This window comes from Esox lucius, chromosome 2 (assembly GCF_011004845.1).
Source record: "Esox lucius isolate fEsoLuc1 chromosome 2, fEsoLuc1.pri, whole genome shotgun sequence".
NCBI classification, from domain to species: domain Eukaryota; kingdom Metazoa; phylum Chordata; class Actinopteri; order Esociformes; family Esocidae; genus Esox; species Esox lucius.
Window position 1 is genome coordinate 23,769,308 of NC_047570.1, and position 15,655 is coordinate 23,784,962.

At 38.3% G+C, this 15,655-nt stretch overlaps 1 protein-coding gene across 4 annotated transcripts in view; it reads right to left on the reverse strand.

Annotated features, from left to right (window-relative positions):
* garre1 (granule associated Rac and RHOG effector 1) overlaps nt 1-15,655 on the reverse strand; it is a 41,441-nt gene that overhangs the window by 20,474 nt on the left and 5,312 nt on the right. For all 4 annotated transcript variants that reach the window (XM_010896592.3, XM_020054668.3, XM_010896593.5 and 1 more), the window contains exon 2: nt 3,587-5,093. In XM_010896592.3, the coding sequence (XP_010894894.1) occupies nt 3,587-4,096 (510 nt within the window). In that variant the 5' untranslated portion in view covers nt 4,097-5,093. The remainder of the gene's footprint in view (nt 1-3,586; nt 5,094-15,655) is intronic.

Sequence of the window (15,655 nt, forward strand, 5' to 3'; positions counted from 1 at the left end):
AAAGCTTTGATAAAAGTTTTGTTTTCCGTACTGACTGGGCTTACAGCATTTCTGGGGAAAGGGGTAAAAAGGATGGGTGGGGATGGAGCCATGTTTTAACATTCCACAATTCTTCAAACTCAAGAGATGTCTTTTTCACAAAGACTCAATTATATTTTACATACTACTGCCAATAAATACACACCAGGATTTCATTTAGTTGGCAAGTGCCAGATTTAGGCCTATGTAATGAATTATAGCCAGCCAGAGTGGGGACTTGAAGACTCAGTTGAAGACTCTGTAAGATCATGACACTTGATATGCCAGTACGAAAAAAGTATGAAAATGTATGTACTCACTGCTGTGTATCCAAGTCACTTTGGATACAAGCATCTCCTAAATGTAATCTAGTAACATCTTTATAAAATTAATTGAGTAGGATGAGGAGTTTGGGTGAATGGACAAAAATAAAAATGTCTAATTCTGAATGTGGCTGAAAATTAGACTCTCCAGGACCATTCATGAATTTCAGATGCATGGCAATCATTACAAACTATAAACAGAATTTGGTATAGCTACTTTATATTTACATATTTAGGTCTGTTTGTTTAACATTATGGGAATAGCAAAGGCCTAAATAAGAAAAGTTCAAGCAAGGCCATTCTATAACAGAACCAAATATTACACCAGGGGTGGGCAATATTTTTCACTGGGGGCCACACTGAAAATGCCAGAGAGCATCGTGGGCCAGATTACTTTTTTAACCAACATGCCTAAAAAACACACAACATAGCTAACTCTGTTAACTTGCATATAATATTTATGCATATTTATTTTCCATGCAACACCGTTTTCATAATTGAATTTAATTTACTTTAACAATGTTTTTAATTTTATTTTCTGTTAACAACTGTTATTGGCAAAGGCCTAAAAAAATCCCTTTTTAGGGTTATTACTCAGAAATATATTTGCCTTAAAACTTAACTTTCAACTCAACAGAGTAAGCTACATTACATAAGATATAGTGTATAACAGTTATATAGGTATAATAGTTATTAGGGCAGACATAAGTCTATGAAATCACTTCTGAAGATTTTTGCCGTCATCTAACTTCATACAGTATATTTGTTGTACTACGTGCTTTTAACAACGGCGATTCCAGCAGCCCAGACCCAAGAAATCAACTTTTAGGGCTACTCACTCAATATGAACAGGAGCCTCATATGGGCGTTGACAAGTTAGGTGAAGTCAGGAGTCATTTCTGTTGAAGGAGTGTGCGGTACTGTTGAAGCAGTGTGCGGAACTGCTGCAAGATGTTCATCAGTGAGGCTGCATCTGCGCTTGGAATTGTAGCATCGGTTGACAGTTTTTGTATTTCGCTCCCGGCTTGCTCTGGAAGTGCCTCTGCAAATTGTACTCTGTGACGTTAGCTTGACATATTAAGCAAGTTGCTTTACCTGCAACATCTGCAAATAAATATTTTCGTTATCAACTTTTCTAAGGCTCATTTCCAGAGATCGCTAGCCATCAATTGCGTATAGTACGTACAAATGATCACTTCCGCGCGTGGATTGTGGTGCTGGTCCCTCCGTATCATAGCAACGCAAATACCTTGTTTCAACTTAAAGGTATTTTAAACAGACAGTATGATACTGCTGTACTTATTACTGGGAGTGTCACTGCACTTTTAATTTGAAAATAAATTAATATGCAACAGTAAATAAAGTAACGTAATATGCGGACCTCGTCAGGTATTTTTTATTTTGTATTATTTTAAAACATTTGGATGTATCGCGGGCCAGATCCGGCCCGGGGGCCTTATCTTGCCCAGGTCTGTATTACACCATAAAATAATCAAATGTGAAGACCTAATATAACTAACACAACTAACATCAATATGTGCTTTGATTGAAACCAAACACAGGTATGCTGCTGACTCAACTGCAGTCACTGTACAAAATTTAAAATGTAACACTGTAAACTGCTTTGGGAACACAGAGCATGAGAGACTTAATCCTCAAGAAACTGTTCAGATACTTGGCCTACCACATGGGCAATTAATTTAAAGAATTATCATTCACGATAAACAGTAAAAAAAATGTGAAGGGAAAATGACAAATATTTTCTGCACACAAAGAAAGGTGAAAACAAAAAGGACCTTGTTTCTGATCTCCAACACTAGGAAAAAAGTAATCCAGGGGGTGGTTACCTAAAAATCTGCAGTTACATAAACAATATTCAAATGTTAATGTAAGAAAAATAAGAATGAAATAAATGTGAACTAGTAATCTGTGAAATGTGTTGAAACTCATTGGTCAAGTGAAAAAAATTAAAAACAGTCTTTCTTAGTGGTAGTAGGCATTTGATTTTTACCTTGTCTGTAAATATCCTTAGAAGTGTTAGTTTCTGATAATATTGAGAAAACATCTACTCAACTGTCAGAACTTTGTTTTGCATTCTTCAATTCATGCCCATAGGTAAGGCAGAGTACATTTAATTTTTCAGACGCTTGTTGAAGCCAGAGGGAGTCAGTCAGTGTGGCTGCTAGACAATCTGAACTTTCACTGAGTTGGGCTTTTTCAGCTTTAATATTCATCTGTGCATAACCAAGACCACAGAATTACAGATTGTGGTGCAAAGGTCTTTCCTGCTATGGGCACAACCACATCCATTGAGGCACTGCAGTTCCTCTGAAAACTCACTGGCCTACCATTCAACCAATTCACTCACTGTCTGCTGCTGACATTGGGCATCGGTCCCTCATTTCAGGTAAGAAATTCTTAATCAAGTAGCTAAGCACTGAGACACTTTATCTACACGACTTAACACCAGTCCTGCAAAAAAATAAATAAAAGCAACAAGTGCTAAAAATGCTTGTCTAAACCAGTGATGTAGTCAAGTTCCAAGTCTTCCGTGCTTGAGGTCAAGTCCAAGTAAATGTTATTTACCTAATGAAATACAGACCCAATGGCAAGAGGAATTTTGTCAGTAAATGGTTTGCTATCCCACTTAATTTCTAGCTGTGCCAACTGTTTTTATATATAGCTTACTGGAAGTGGTAAAGTTAACATAACCTAATAAGGGTGTCAAGAGAACTGGGAATAAACTACCTATATTCGCTCAGTACAAACTCTTTCGCAACTAAAACTTTGTGCTTGGAGGAAGGAAGGTTTTAAAAAATAAAAGGCAAACAAAGGATTGTAATCTACAATTAAAGACAATGCTATGGTTTTTATTTCTTGTGTTTCCTTACCAAGCAAAGGGTAACAAATGAGATGACAGGCAACTGGCAAGTTATGGAGAGACAAGGTCCCACTGCTTTTCTTAAGCATTGTGTCACTCAAATTCATTGTTCCTCATAATATTATAATAATTCCCCAATGGTTAAATCCAAGTTGAATCACAAGTCATACAAATTGGGAGAATCCTGGACTTACAGCTCTGGTCTAAACCTTCATTAAAATGTGGTATTAAAAAAAAAAGCTCAATTGACAGGGAAATGACGAGGGAAAATGGAAAAAACACATTTTTCCACAGGTAGACCTAATGTCAGTTTAATGTTATGACTTTGACAGCTGTTCGGTGTGCGCGCCTGGGAACCCCTTACCTCCACATCCTGCAGGCTGAAGTCGTTCTGGTCTTTGAAGTTGGCGGCCCCAGCGCTCAGCTCCATCAGCATCTTGGCAATCTCTGGTTTTATTGCTGCAGTCAGCCGGCTGGCCGCCTCCATGACGTGTTCCTGCACGTCCTTCAGTTGCATAGCTGCTTTTGAGTAGTGAGAGTTCCTGAACACGCTACTGAACAAGTCCGTGAGGAAGGCGCTGGCCCGGCAGAACACGTTAAGCGCGTCCAGGTACTTGGAGATGCCCTGCTGGATGTCTGCGACTGCGGTGGTAGCATTGGATTGAGGGGGGTGGCAGCTGCCAGGCATGCCCACCCCGGTGGAGACACTCATTGGGGAGGTGGGGGAGCAGGTAGAGCCCAGGGGGGCGCTGAGGGTCCGGCTCAGCTCAGGCATCTGGAACTGCTGGTGCTGCTGCACTTTCTGCTTGGACCCGCCTAGCAAAAAGCGCCGCTTGTAGTCCATTTTACTTTCCTGCACACTACAACAATACATAAGTGTCGGGCAGACTCTGGAAGCTCCGGGTTTCAGCTAGCCAGAAGCTCGCTCTCTTTCACAAACAACAACCTAATCCACCTAATAGTGCTAGACTTTTTATGTAGTTATGTAAAAAGACGACTTAAGGGTTCCATCTGCCAGAGGCTCATCTCAATATGCCTTGCAGCTGTAAAAGAGATGCAAAGAGAGAATAGGGTAAAGACTTGCTGACAATGTTAATGTGCAGCCCTGCTGCAGCTCACGGTGGACAAAAGCAAGCAAAGGTAACTGGCAAAAATGCACCCTTCAACTCTTTCAACACTTTTAGCCTAAAAGAAAAAGTGACTGGTTTATGAGGAAACAGCAAAAAAAAAAATAGAAAATAACCTGGGCAATGCTCTACAATTCACTGTTATTCCAAGACAAGATTTAGTCCAGATAAATCTCAAAGTGCACAACCTTTCACTCAACTGGACCCAGAAAAATGTCTTCTTTGTATAACATACACAATATATGTATAGATGCCTTTTTTCCGGATAGACCTCTAATAAAAATAGAAAATCTTTAAAAGCTGTAAGCAAAAACAAACCAATGAATTTGGAAAAATGCGAAACTGGTCAACAGCAAGGAGTGTGAAAATAAAAAGACACAAAAACTGTTCTCGAGTAGGACAATGGTTCCTTGTCACTTCCTCTCTCCGATGACAGCCTTTGTGCTGTGTGTTAGGAGCAGAGTGGAGCTGAGGGCAGACAGAACCAGTCCGTCAGAGATCCTCTTCACACATTGTGTATGTGTGGCTCATGGGGCGGTGAGAAGCCAGCTGATGAGGACTGCTATAGGAAACTTTGCTGGCCTCCTCCTCGAAGTTCTTGTTGTTTCCTTCGGTTAGCTGAGGTAGTTATTACTCACCGCGGAAACAAATGTGTTTCCAGATCTCGCTGCTTCTCTTTCACAGAGCGCAGATTAGAGATGCGACAAAAGCACACATGTATCTGTAAGGCCTCTGTGTCATTTCCTATGGGAGAAAAGTGGAAAAACAAAATAATGTTACAGTGACAGCAGAAGGACGATCTTTTGAAAATGTGGAAAATTATTTTTCTTACCAATTAAACCTGGATGTGGAGGCAGTAATTTGGAAGATTGGAACAACATACTATAACCTAACTAATTTAGCAGCAATACATAAGAGAAATAAAGGGGCTTCTGGGTCGAGTATCAACATAATCTCATTAACCTATAATTCAATAAATTGTACAAATGCTAACACTGTAGAGCACTGCATACACAACAAACACTTCTAAACTGTTACGAATGATCTACCTGACAAAGCATTTCTGAAGTTTAATAAACCAGTAATGTGTCTGCAAAAGAGAAGGTATTGTTGAAAAATCGCTTTTTTTATTGCTAGGAGAAACACAAATGCTAGCATATATTATCGCTAAGCTTGAGAACAAGGTGAATGTGTCATAGTACTAGCTAGAGATGTCAATGTTAACCCTTTTAATGTTTTAATGTCACCCCGAGCTATCATAGAGGCTAGGAAATTCAGGCAAGAAATATTGCAAAACTAAAACATTTTCAACCACTATCTGGGATGATGTTATACTGATTGTTGATATTAGAATCCCCTGATGATATCACACCCTAGACAGGAAGCAAAATGTCAACATGCAGTATCAAACTGATCAGACTAAATAGGCCTACAGATTACACAGTGGACTCTCATTATTTCTGTGGTGGAACGCTCAGTTATCACCCAGTCCCATGCTTACAGCTACGTTCTGGGATGAGGGAGAAGCTTGTGGAAAGAAAACAAGGCACAGCTTTTCCTCAGGATAACACCAGAGACACCCATATCATTGTGTGCTGCTCAAACAGCCTGTGCATTGTACATGGCCTTTATCAACCACACAAGCATTCCACTCCTCAGTCCTGTTTAACGCCAATGTTCCACTGACCTTCAAACTTCACTTCCTTTACCAGAGTGGTGTGCATACAGACCCTGCTTTGGTAAAAGGGCCTACACATGCAGGGATGGATGTCTATAGCCCTATCGTGTCATGGAAATGCAGAGTGTAAACTTGTGAAAATCTCTGTTGTCGCCCGTTACCTTCTAATATAACGTGTGAGGCCTCTGCAAGAGATACCGCCCACTGAACACTGCAGTGTGAATATATTGCCTCACCCAATGTGTATTGTAGTCATGTGAGTGGGGACATAAAAGAAGCTTCTGTCCCTATATGTAAACAAACAAACAAAGAAGTTTGTTTACTCGTTACAGCAAAAGCCGTTTCAAGATAGCCTAGCATGCTTGTGGATTTTAAAAGTGCCGTCATCAGCACCACCAATAGTTTGACATTGAGCACCATGTATGATAAGTAAATAAGCTAGTATTATATGCATTTCAGTACTGTGTGCACATTAGGGTTGGGCTATGGGACATTACCATAATGTCCAAAAATGTATACATTATATTTTAACTTGATTTGCGCCACCATGTCTTTCAGCGCACAACTGTGCAGTACACGGCATGAAGGAGGGCAACATGTCAATGCCCTATTTACTATAACCTACATGCCCAACACGTTGGTTAGCCGATTAATCGAAAGCACACGAACAATGAGAAGAGAGCACCAAGCAGGGTAAAATGTAAAAAAGGGCATATCATGTTTTTATTTTCCTCTCTTTCTTGATAAACAATCAAATTAATCTACGGGCCTAAACAAAGCCCATTTCATAAAGTTGTTGCTATCAAAGTAATAATAAGACTGAGTATCAATATTTTTAAGATAGACTAATCAGGTAGGCAGTGTAAACAAACAGGATACATTTTTGCTTAACACAATGCAGCTGGGTTTTAATAGAATGTATACAATTAAATAAAAAGCAACTTAAGGATTAACATCTTTTAGCTTTTTACAACCTCTTTACGCTTCAGCCTAACTAAAGGTTACTGGCGAGGAACACCAGCACGTTATTTTTCCGGTCATGAGTGAAGTAACATTATTCCCTGCAGTAGGCTAATAAATATGCATTCACAAAAATTGCATTTGAAGACAACACTTGACAATGTCGGAAATTTCTAGAGGATCAAAATGAAATAAAATGCTTGAAGAGTCTAATTAATAAGCCTATTCATTTTTAAAGTTGCACTAGATAGGATTTTTTTCAGTAAAAAAAAAAAAAAAACAACAAAGGTTTTGTCCCCTATGAACATGTGTAAGCTAATGAGGCCCTCTAAGAGTTTTTTAGCAACACAGACAGTTCTGCGCCAGTGGAATGTGAATGTATAATTTTTGGAGTGTGCTGCTACTTTCCTGACAATTCTGTTCCAGCAATCCTGTTCCAGCCAATCGCCTTCTGCGAGGCAGGCCTGGCTTGTCTTGTGTCATTGCTTTTTGTTTTGGAGCAGGTAAATTCTATTTTTCATATTATCATTCAGAACTTCATTCTCTAGCGGGCATGGGTGCATAACTGCTTTCTGAGTGGTGACTAATTGCAAAACGCTGTAATAGTTTTCTTTACGGAAAAAAATCCTACCTAGTGCAGCTTTAAAAAGTTCCCTCATATAAACAAATATATAATTTCTTAAAATGTGTTTGCTGCAAGAGAATGAAAAATATAAAATATAATAAAACTAGGGCTAAGACGGCTTTATAATTAGTTTCAAACATTAGGATCCTATATATTCTTTCAGAAGATGACCTAGCTCTATTGCACCACTCGGTTCTTATCACCAATGTGAATCTCCATATTATTCAAATTGAAATGTCATCCTAATATTAAATAATCAAAATACATGTTGACATGATAAAAAAAAAAAATTAAAAAAAATATTCTATCTATATGGTCTAATTTGCCATTTGTCCTCTGCTTTGTTACGTCACTTTGAATTCGTAACAGCTAGTTATATGGTATTCGGCTGGGAAACATTTGTACTGAATATCTGTTGTAACTTGATTCCCTCTCTTGAACTGCTCCACGGCGAGTTGTCACATCACGATTGCCCCATGTGCTCTTTGTAAACATACCAGGGCCTAAAATGAACACCAGTCAAATACCATTTTAGATTTTGACATCGGTAGGTGAAAAGCTTTTCACTCACTTTTTGCATATAAAAATTATCTACTGTATGACTATAATGTTGTGATTCAATATTCCTGGCAGTGTTCAAAGAATTTCTGCCCTTTAGTTTAGGAAAGGCATCATCACCCACCATGATTCAGCAACTCCTGGGGATAGGTCGAGCACCAGGAAGCTCAATCTTGGTTGCTGACCGGAGAATGCATTTTCCTCAGACCAATTACATATCAGAAAATACTTTCTGATTGAGCATGACGTGTAATAAGAAGCAGAACAGCTTGACAAGATGTGCATCTAAATACAAGCCGCAATCTTCAACTCTCCTTAATATGTGTGGAATTATATGATGAGAAAAGACCATATTTGCTGAACTGGGAAAGGAAAAAATAGTTGGTAATACTGGCCACCTTAGACTAAAAAGGCACTACAAACTCTGCAATCCATAAAATGCAGATGGAATCACAATTAAATCCAGACAATATTCACATTTCATGAACATTGTAAGAAATAAAATTTAACTTATTTTGAAAATGTATTAATTTGTCCAACATAATCACAAGGCATAAACACAATGCATTAGTTATTCATATTTAAGCTCTCTAAGGAGACAACAGATTATCTGTCTGTGTGTGCAAGCGTGTCTAGCATGTTACATAGCAGCAAGCGATTGAACTAAACATCTGACCGGAGTCTTATGCCAAAATATCACAGACCAGACATTTTCAGCTGAACAGAAGAGAGGTTACCATGGTAATCAAGGATACAACTGGTGAACAGGAAACAGCAGTCTGACTGGTTAGGTCGAGGACAAAGATTCTAAATCCTAGAAACTGCAGGGTAGTTGAAAGATCTAGTAATACTAGGAAATGAGTGACAAAACAATGGAGGTACAGTCTGCCAGATATTCCGATGAATAACCAAAGCCAATATTGCCTCTAGTGTTTTTATTCTGGCCAGTCAAACCATGAAGTTTCAGAAGTCAGGTTTGTTGTTTTGTCTCCAAAGTAAGGCTATGGGCCTTGGTGGCTGGCTCAGTTGATCTGCCATCCAAGCATTACACTTCAGTCTCCCTGGTGTTAATGGGCTGTGTAAAACACTGCTACCTGACGGGCCCCAGGGCTGGCTGAGATAAGGCCTGGCCGAGCAATGCATTAATATTGATGTGACCCATAATACCCATCTCACTATCCTCCCTATATTGGTAGCCAAGCTACTTGTTCCAGTGCGGAACATATTAGATCTTACACCCAAACAAACATGTAATAGGAGGGTCCCCAGTTTGTGCTGCGGGCTCAGTGCCAGACAGCAGGGTTTAATGTCTTTCCTTCGGCAGGGTGCACTCAGGGCTAATGTTAGCTCAGACTCCACCACTCACAGTGCATCTCAACTGCTGCTACTAGGAGAGGAAAGGGGTTTAGGGTTTCCTGGAGCAAGCTTTCTGTCGCCAGAAAAAAATAAAAATAAAAAAAACTATTATGATTTAACTGTGCAATACGGTCATGGAATTTTCAGTACTACAAATACAAATTAAATGTAAAAGAATGTTACAGACAGCAATGAAAAATGTTATGACTTTGGAGAAACTACAGCAGAAGGTAGCCTTATAGTAGGGGATAAGGCAGCTGTTCCCCATGCTGACAGCTCTTTATCCATCTGCTGCTGAGAGGCACCAAGCCCACTGTCTGCTGGGTACAACCACAGGCCCACCATCAGAATACCGCTCTCAGTCTCCTCTCATGAGCTCTATTTCAGCTTCCCAGGTCAAACAGCTGCCCTACGCTCCCAAGCGCCATACTGTTTTTAGCACTGAAAAGGTTCAGCTCAAAGAAAATGTCCTCTACATCTGTTGCCAATGAAGCAAAGGAATGCATTTCTCCAAAATGTTATTATGTCGAGTCAAACAAGACCACTTAAAATAGGGCTGCAAATTGCCAGACGTCATAATGAAATATTATCCTAAAACTTCATTGCCGATACACGATTTTCATGATTCTGTATGCATTTTGATTCAATACTAGGATTTCATTATTCAATGTTGGAAATAACCGTGCGGAAAACAAATCGGCTAATTATTTCAAAACGAGAACAGGCTATGAGAAAACACTGGAGTGTTGGGGCAAGTAAAAATAACATTGCAATATTATCTAGACAAGGGCTGTCCAACCTTTTCGAGCATGACGGTTATTTAAAAAGTGTAACCTGTTGCGAGCAAAACAAAATCTATTTTCAAAAAGGCACATTCAGTCCTTAGCGTGCTAGTGGAATGACAGCACTGTTTTCTTCAATATAACAATTGTTAAAAAAATTATATTAAGCAACTCTAAGACAGGCCCAATCAAATCTGATCAATTCTTCTAAAATTGTTTTATATTTTACCAAATAAAGCTATAATGTAGATGTTTTGGGGTGGATGTTTTGATGTCAGTGATAAAATTAGTATACAATTATTTCAGTTCTGGAAGACAACAATTTTTAATTTGAGTGTAATTTTATTTTAAGCAAAGAGGAATGTGCGTTTCTAACAGTAGTTCTAAATAGCTGCTGCTCATTTCATTAGCACTGGGACTGTAACTTGAAAATTAACAACACGTTTTTCTAGGCAGGGTATCTGTATAGGCCCTTTAACAGTTAATAACAGTTTCATACAATAGGTTTCATTGAGGAAAGGTGAAATACTATAACAGAGATTGAAATGATATACTAATGATTTGTGCTTGGTAGGCCTACTTTGGACTAGAGCAAATGGCCTACCAAATGCTTGGTAGGCCTACTTTGGACCAGAGCAAATGTATTGATAAAGTTACGTTGGCTGTAATTAAGTGTGAAAATCATGGATTGGATGAATACCAACATGATAAAAAGCTAACAATTTCAGTGTATTTCAGTAAAAGAAAGTAAACCAGCTGACTGTACTAATTTTATTTAATTGTTAATTGAGTTCAATGTTTCCTTTATTACTGAAAGTTAATCAAAATTGCATAGCACTTTTCACCTGAAGAGCAAAAATGTATATACATACATAATTAAACCACATTTTCTACTTGTTTTAACTGCCATCTCAAGTTGTTAAAGAAATGAAAAACACTCAAGCGCCTCTGAATGATGCAACAGTAAAGTCATTTAAATGTACATTAAAAACGAATAGCTTGAAAAGGGAGGGATCATGTCAATTTTGGATTGATTGCAGAGTAGCCAGAGGTTTGCAGAGTCTGAGTATGGCTGTGAGTATGGCTGACACCATTTAGTATAGAAGTCAATTAATTGGTGATCGGCTGTTGGTCAAATCTTTCTTAAAGTGTAGCTGTTGCAAATGTATTTAGAAAGGCTCTCTAAAGTATTCACCCCAGAGAACCTTTACACATTTTACTGAGTTACAAAATGAAATCAAAATGGATTTAAATCAAACATATTTCCTTTTGATCAACACAAAAAGTCTACAAATTTTTCTTTATGAATTACAAAAAATAAAACAGACAATTTATTGCATAAGTATTCACCCTCTTTGCTAAGACACACCTGAATGAGCTGTGGCACAGCCAATTGTCATTAGAAGTCACAATTTGAATCCGCCTGTGTGAAATGAAGGTATTTCACAGGATTTCATATTAAATTCACGTCTCCAGGAGGTTCCACAGTCGGTTAATATAATAACAACACGGTTAGTTAGTGTCATAACTAAAAACACAATGAAGACAAAGAAGCATTTAAAGCAAATCTGATATAATGTTCTTCAAAAACCACATTTCCAAGGTATAGAGTATCCTCAGAGCACAGTAAAGAATATTATTAGAAGCCTTTGGCAACTCTGAAGAAGTAACTCTTCCAAGGCCGAGCTGGGAGACACTATGCACCCTGCCACAATAGCCCAGGTGCATCGCAAAAGTGGCCTTTATGTTAGTGGTAAAAAGAACATTGTTGAAGATGACAACAAAAGCATGTGGGAGACTGAGACCAAGTGGAAGGAGAAAATAAAAATTATTTATTATGCCTAAAAGATGAGCTATGGCACAAGCCTAACATCTCACATCATCCCAAGAACACCATCCCTGCCGTGAAACACTGATGGAGCTTGAGCAATTTTGCAAAGAAAAATGGGCATAAATTGCTGTAGTTGCGCCCAATGGTGGCTCTACCAAATACTGACTAAAGGGGGTAAATATTTATGCAGTCAATTGTTTGTTTTGTATTTGTAATTAATTTACAACTATTTGCAGATTATAGTTTTAAAACGTGTGTTGATCAGTCGCAAAAACTCCTAATAAAATTATTTTTGAGTTCATGTTGTAATACAATGTGGAATTATTTAAGGGGAGTGAATACTTGAGAGCCGCTGTAATTCTGAATGGTACATAAGATTAACAACTGTCTCAGGAGGAATCTATTGTGCGTTGTATTCTGAAAATGCAGGTGCAAGGTATATTGAGGATTATACATTTCTAAGTTCTAAATGTTTATATTTAAATGATGCAGTTACACATTTCACCAATCCCCCAAACCACATGCTTTCAGGTTGCCTGCCTGCAGCAGTGCAGGGACAGTACTTGCCATGCCGGATAAAATGCCAAGCCGTCTTTGGAGATGTTAGAAAAGATAAATGTTAAAAGCCACCACTGACATTTATCAAATACTACATAAACTACAGTGGATATAAAGTCTACACACCCCTGTTAAAATGCCGGGTTTTTGTGATGTAAACGAATGAGACAAAGATAAATAATCTTAGAACTTTTCCCACTTTTAATGTGACCTATAATGTGAACAATTCTTCGAGGGGGAAAAATGAAAAACTTACAATAACCTGTTTTTTTTTTTATATCCACTGTATATGGTAGGTACCACGATTGATTGGGATTACGTTTTGTGTTCACATATATAATTGTTATATTTTAGTTTTGTTGCCGTATTCAGTTATCAAAACACAAATCTACATTCTTCTGAGACATTCTTTGGTAGATTGCCTTGAATGGTCAATGTGTTGTTGGAAGACCCATTTTTGTCCCAGCTTAATGATGTGCGGTCGACCAGGTTCAGAGGAAGAAGAGCAGCCCCAGATCTTTCTTCCCACCATGCTTGACTGTTGGGATAAGGTTCTTTTGATGGTAGACAGAGTTGGGTTTTCGCCAAATATAGCGGTTTGGATTGTGACCAAGGTAAATCTTGCGCGAAACATTTAAGTTTGTCCCGGTGGTCTCTAGCAAAGATAAGGTAGTATGGTTCTTTGTGAAAGCAGAGGCTTCTTCCTAGCAACCTTTCCATGAATTCAGTTTCATGTCAGTGTTCTTCTCATTGAAGCATGCACAGAAACCTGAGATGCAGCAAGGGAGCTCTGCAAATCTCCAGGTGAGATGTTTGGGTTCACATTGACCTCGGTTTGTATTTTTCTTGTGGCCCTTGGGGATATTTTGGAAGGGTGTTCTCCTTTGATTAGTTAATTTGGTACCTAATTATTTACTCATCTGATTAATTGCAATATGAACACCAGTAAGCTTCTGTAAGAATTGTATTATGTTTATTGATTAGAAGCCAAGAAGCTGTCTGTAGACCCCCAAGATAGAACTATGTCAGAATATATTTGGGGACGTTTACAAGAAATTGCTAAAGCATTGAAAGTTCTCAGGAACCCAGTGGACTCCATCATTGTGAAATGGAATATGTTTGGAACCATCAAGCAAGCCTTCTTGCAGGTTTTGCAGAGATGGGAGAACCTGCCAGAAGGACCACCATCTCTGCAGCACTCCATCAGTCAGGACTTTATGGTAGAGTGGCTAGATGTAAGTGACTTCTGAGTAAAAGGTACAAGTTATCAATGTGTAGGAAACAGAACAGCTTGGTGTGAATTGCATCGGAGGACTCATGTTTATTTTTCATCTCTGCTGAAGGCAAAGACATAATCAGCAATTTCACATCAAAAAACAAAATTTCCATTTCACCTCTGGATTAACGTTGTCTAAATCTATTTTTATTTTAAGAGTGGACTTTATAATTAATTATTTTTTTTATTGACAGTAGAAAAAGAGACTGGGAACTGTGAATAGGCTTAGAACTGGTAGTTCTAAAACTGGACAGTGGCTCTGCACATAAATGTCTGGTTCTAAAGGCAATTTGATAGAGCTTGTTGGGGAAACTCATGGCAAGTACTGTCCCTGCACTGCTGCAGGCAGGCAACCTGAAAGCATGTGGTTTGGGGGATTGGTGAAATGTGTAACTGCATCATTTAAATATAAACATTTAGAACTTAGAAATGTATAATCCTCAATATACCTTGCACCTGCATTTTCAGAATACAACGCACAATAGATTCCTCCTGAGACAGTTGTTAATCTTATGTACCATTCAGAATTACAGCGGCTCTCAAGTATTCACTCCCCTTAAATAATTCCACATTGTATTACAACATGGACTCAAAAATAATTTTATTAGGAGTTTTTGCGACTGATCAACACACGATTTGTGCAGGAAGCAAATTAGCCATCTATGGAGAAGTTAAAAATGGTTCACTTTAAAACCTGCAAACGTAATCACATGAAATGTAGGGATGCACCGATTAATCGGCCAGCAATCGGTAATGGAGGATTTTAGGCAAAAAAATTTAATAATCGGTATCGGCCGACTGCTTTAAAATAGCCGATTACCTGCGACCGATTGTGGTGTCTGAAAAGGCATCATGCTTAACACATTTTTATAATAGACTAATATTTATCCAGTCACGTGTCAATGACAGGTAATAAAGTGCCAGGCTGCTTAGTTGCACAGTATATAAGGTGAGAGCTATTTCACTCAGTCAATACATTTATAAAAAATGTAACACTTCAAACTCGATACAACATCTAAAGGCAAAACACAAAGAAGTCTGACAAGTTGCTACAAACAGTTGCAGCTAAGACCACAGGTCACTCTTTAAGTTAGCTAGAGGTTAGCTGATGTTTGCAAACAAGCTACAGTAACATCAACCAGCTTTTGCAGCTGAATTTGAGTCAATGAGAGAAGCTTGCAGTGCAGTGTATTGTAGTGTTCCTTAGCTGGCAAGGTGACTGTGTTCATGTCTACCATCTGAAAGGCACTCAATGCACGTAGCTAACGTGAGTTTAATCAGCCTTGTTGACGGGTTTCCCTCTGTGTACCTTTCATTTCTAAAGAAAATACACCATATGTCAAATCGGTGGCCTTTTATCCTATGTCTGAATGGGGTATTAGTCTATTCTTATTCAAATATATGGAAAAAATAACTTAAAACTAGCTGAAATTAGAAGCAACATTTGAATGTAATTTATGACTGGGTAGAAAGTTACAGAAATGTCAAAACATCGGTATCGACATTGGCCAATTATGTTATATGAACATCGGCTATCGGTATCGAACAATCATTTTCTTATCGGTGAGTCCCTAACAAAATGTATACACTATGTACAACAAAAGTTCCCTAATTTTGAGTTTCCAGAACATTTATTTTTCACAGATAATCATTGCCACAAAGTTCTATCAAATTGCATTTGT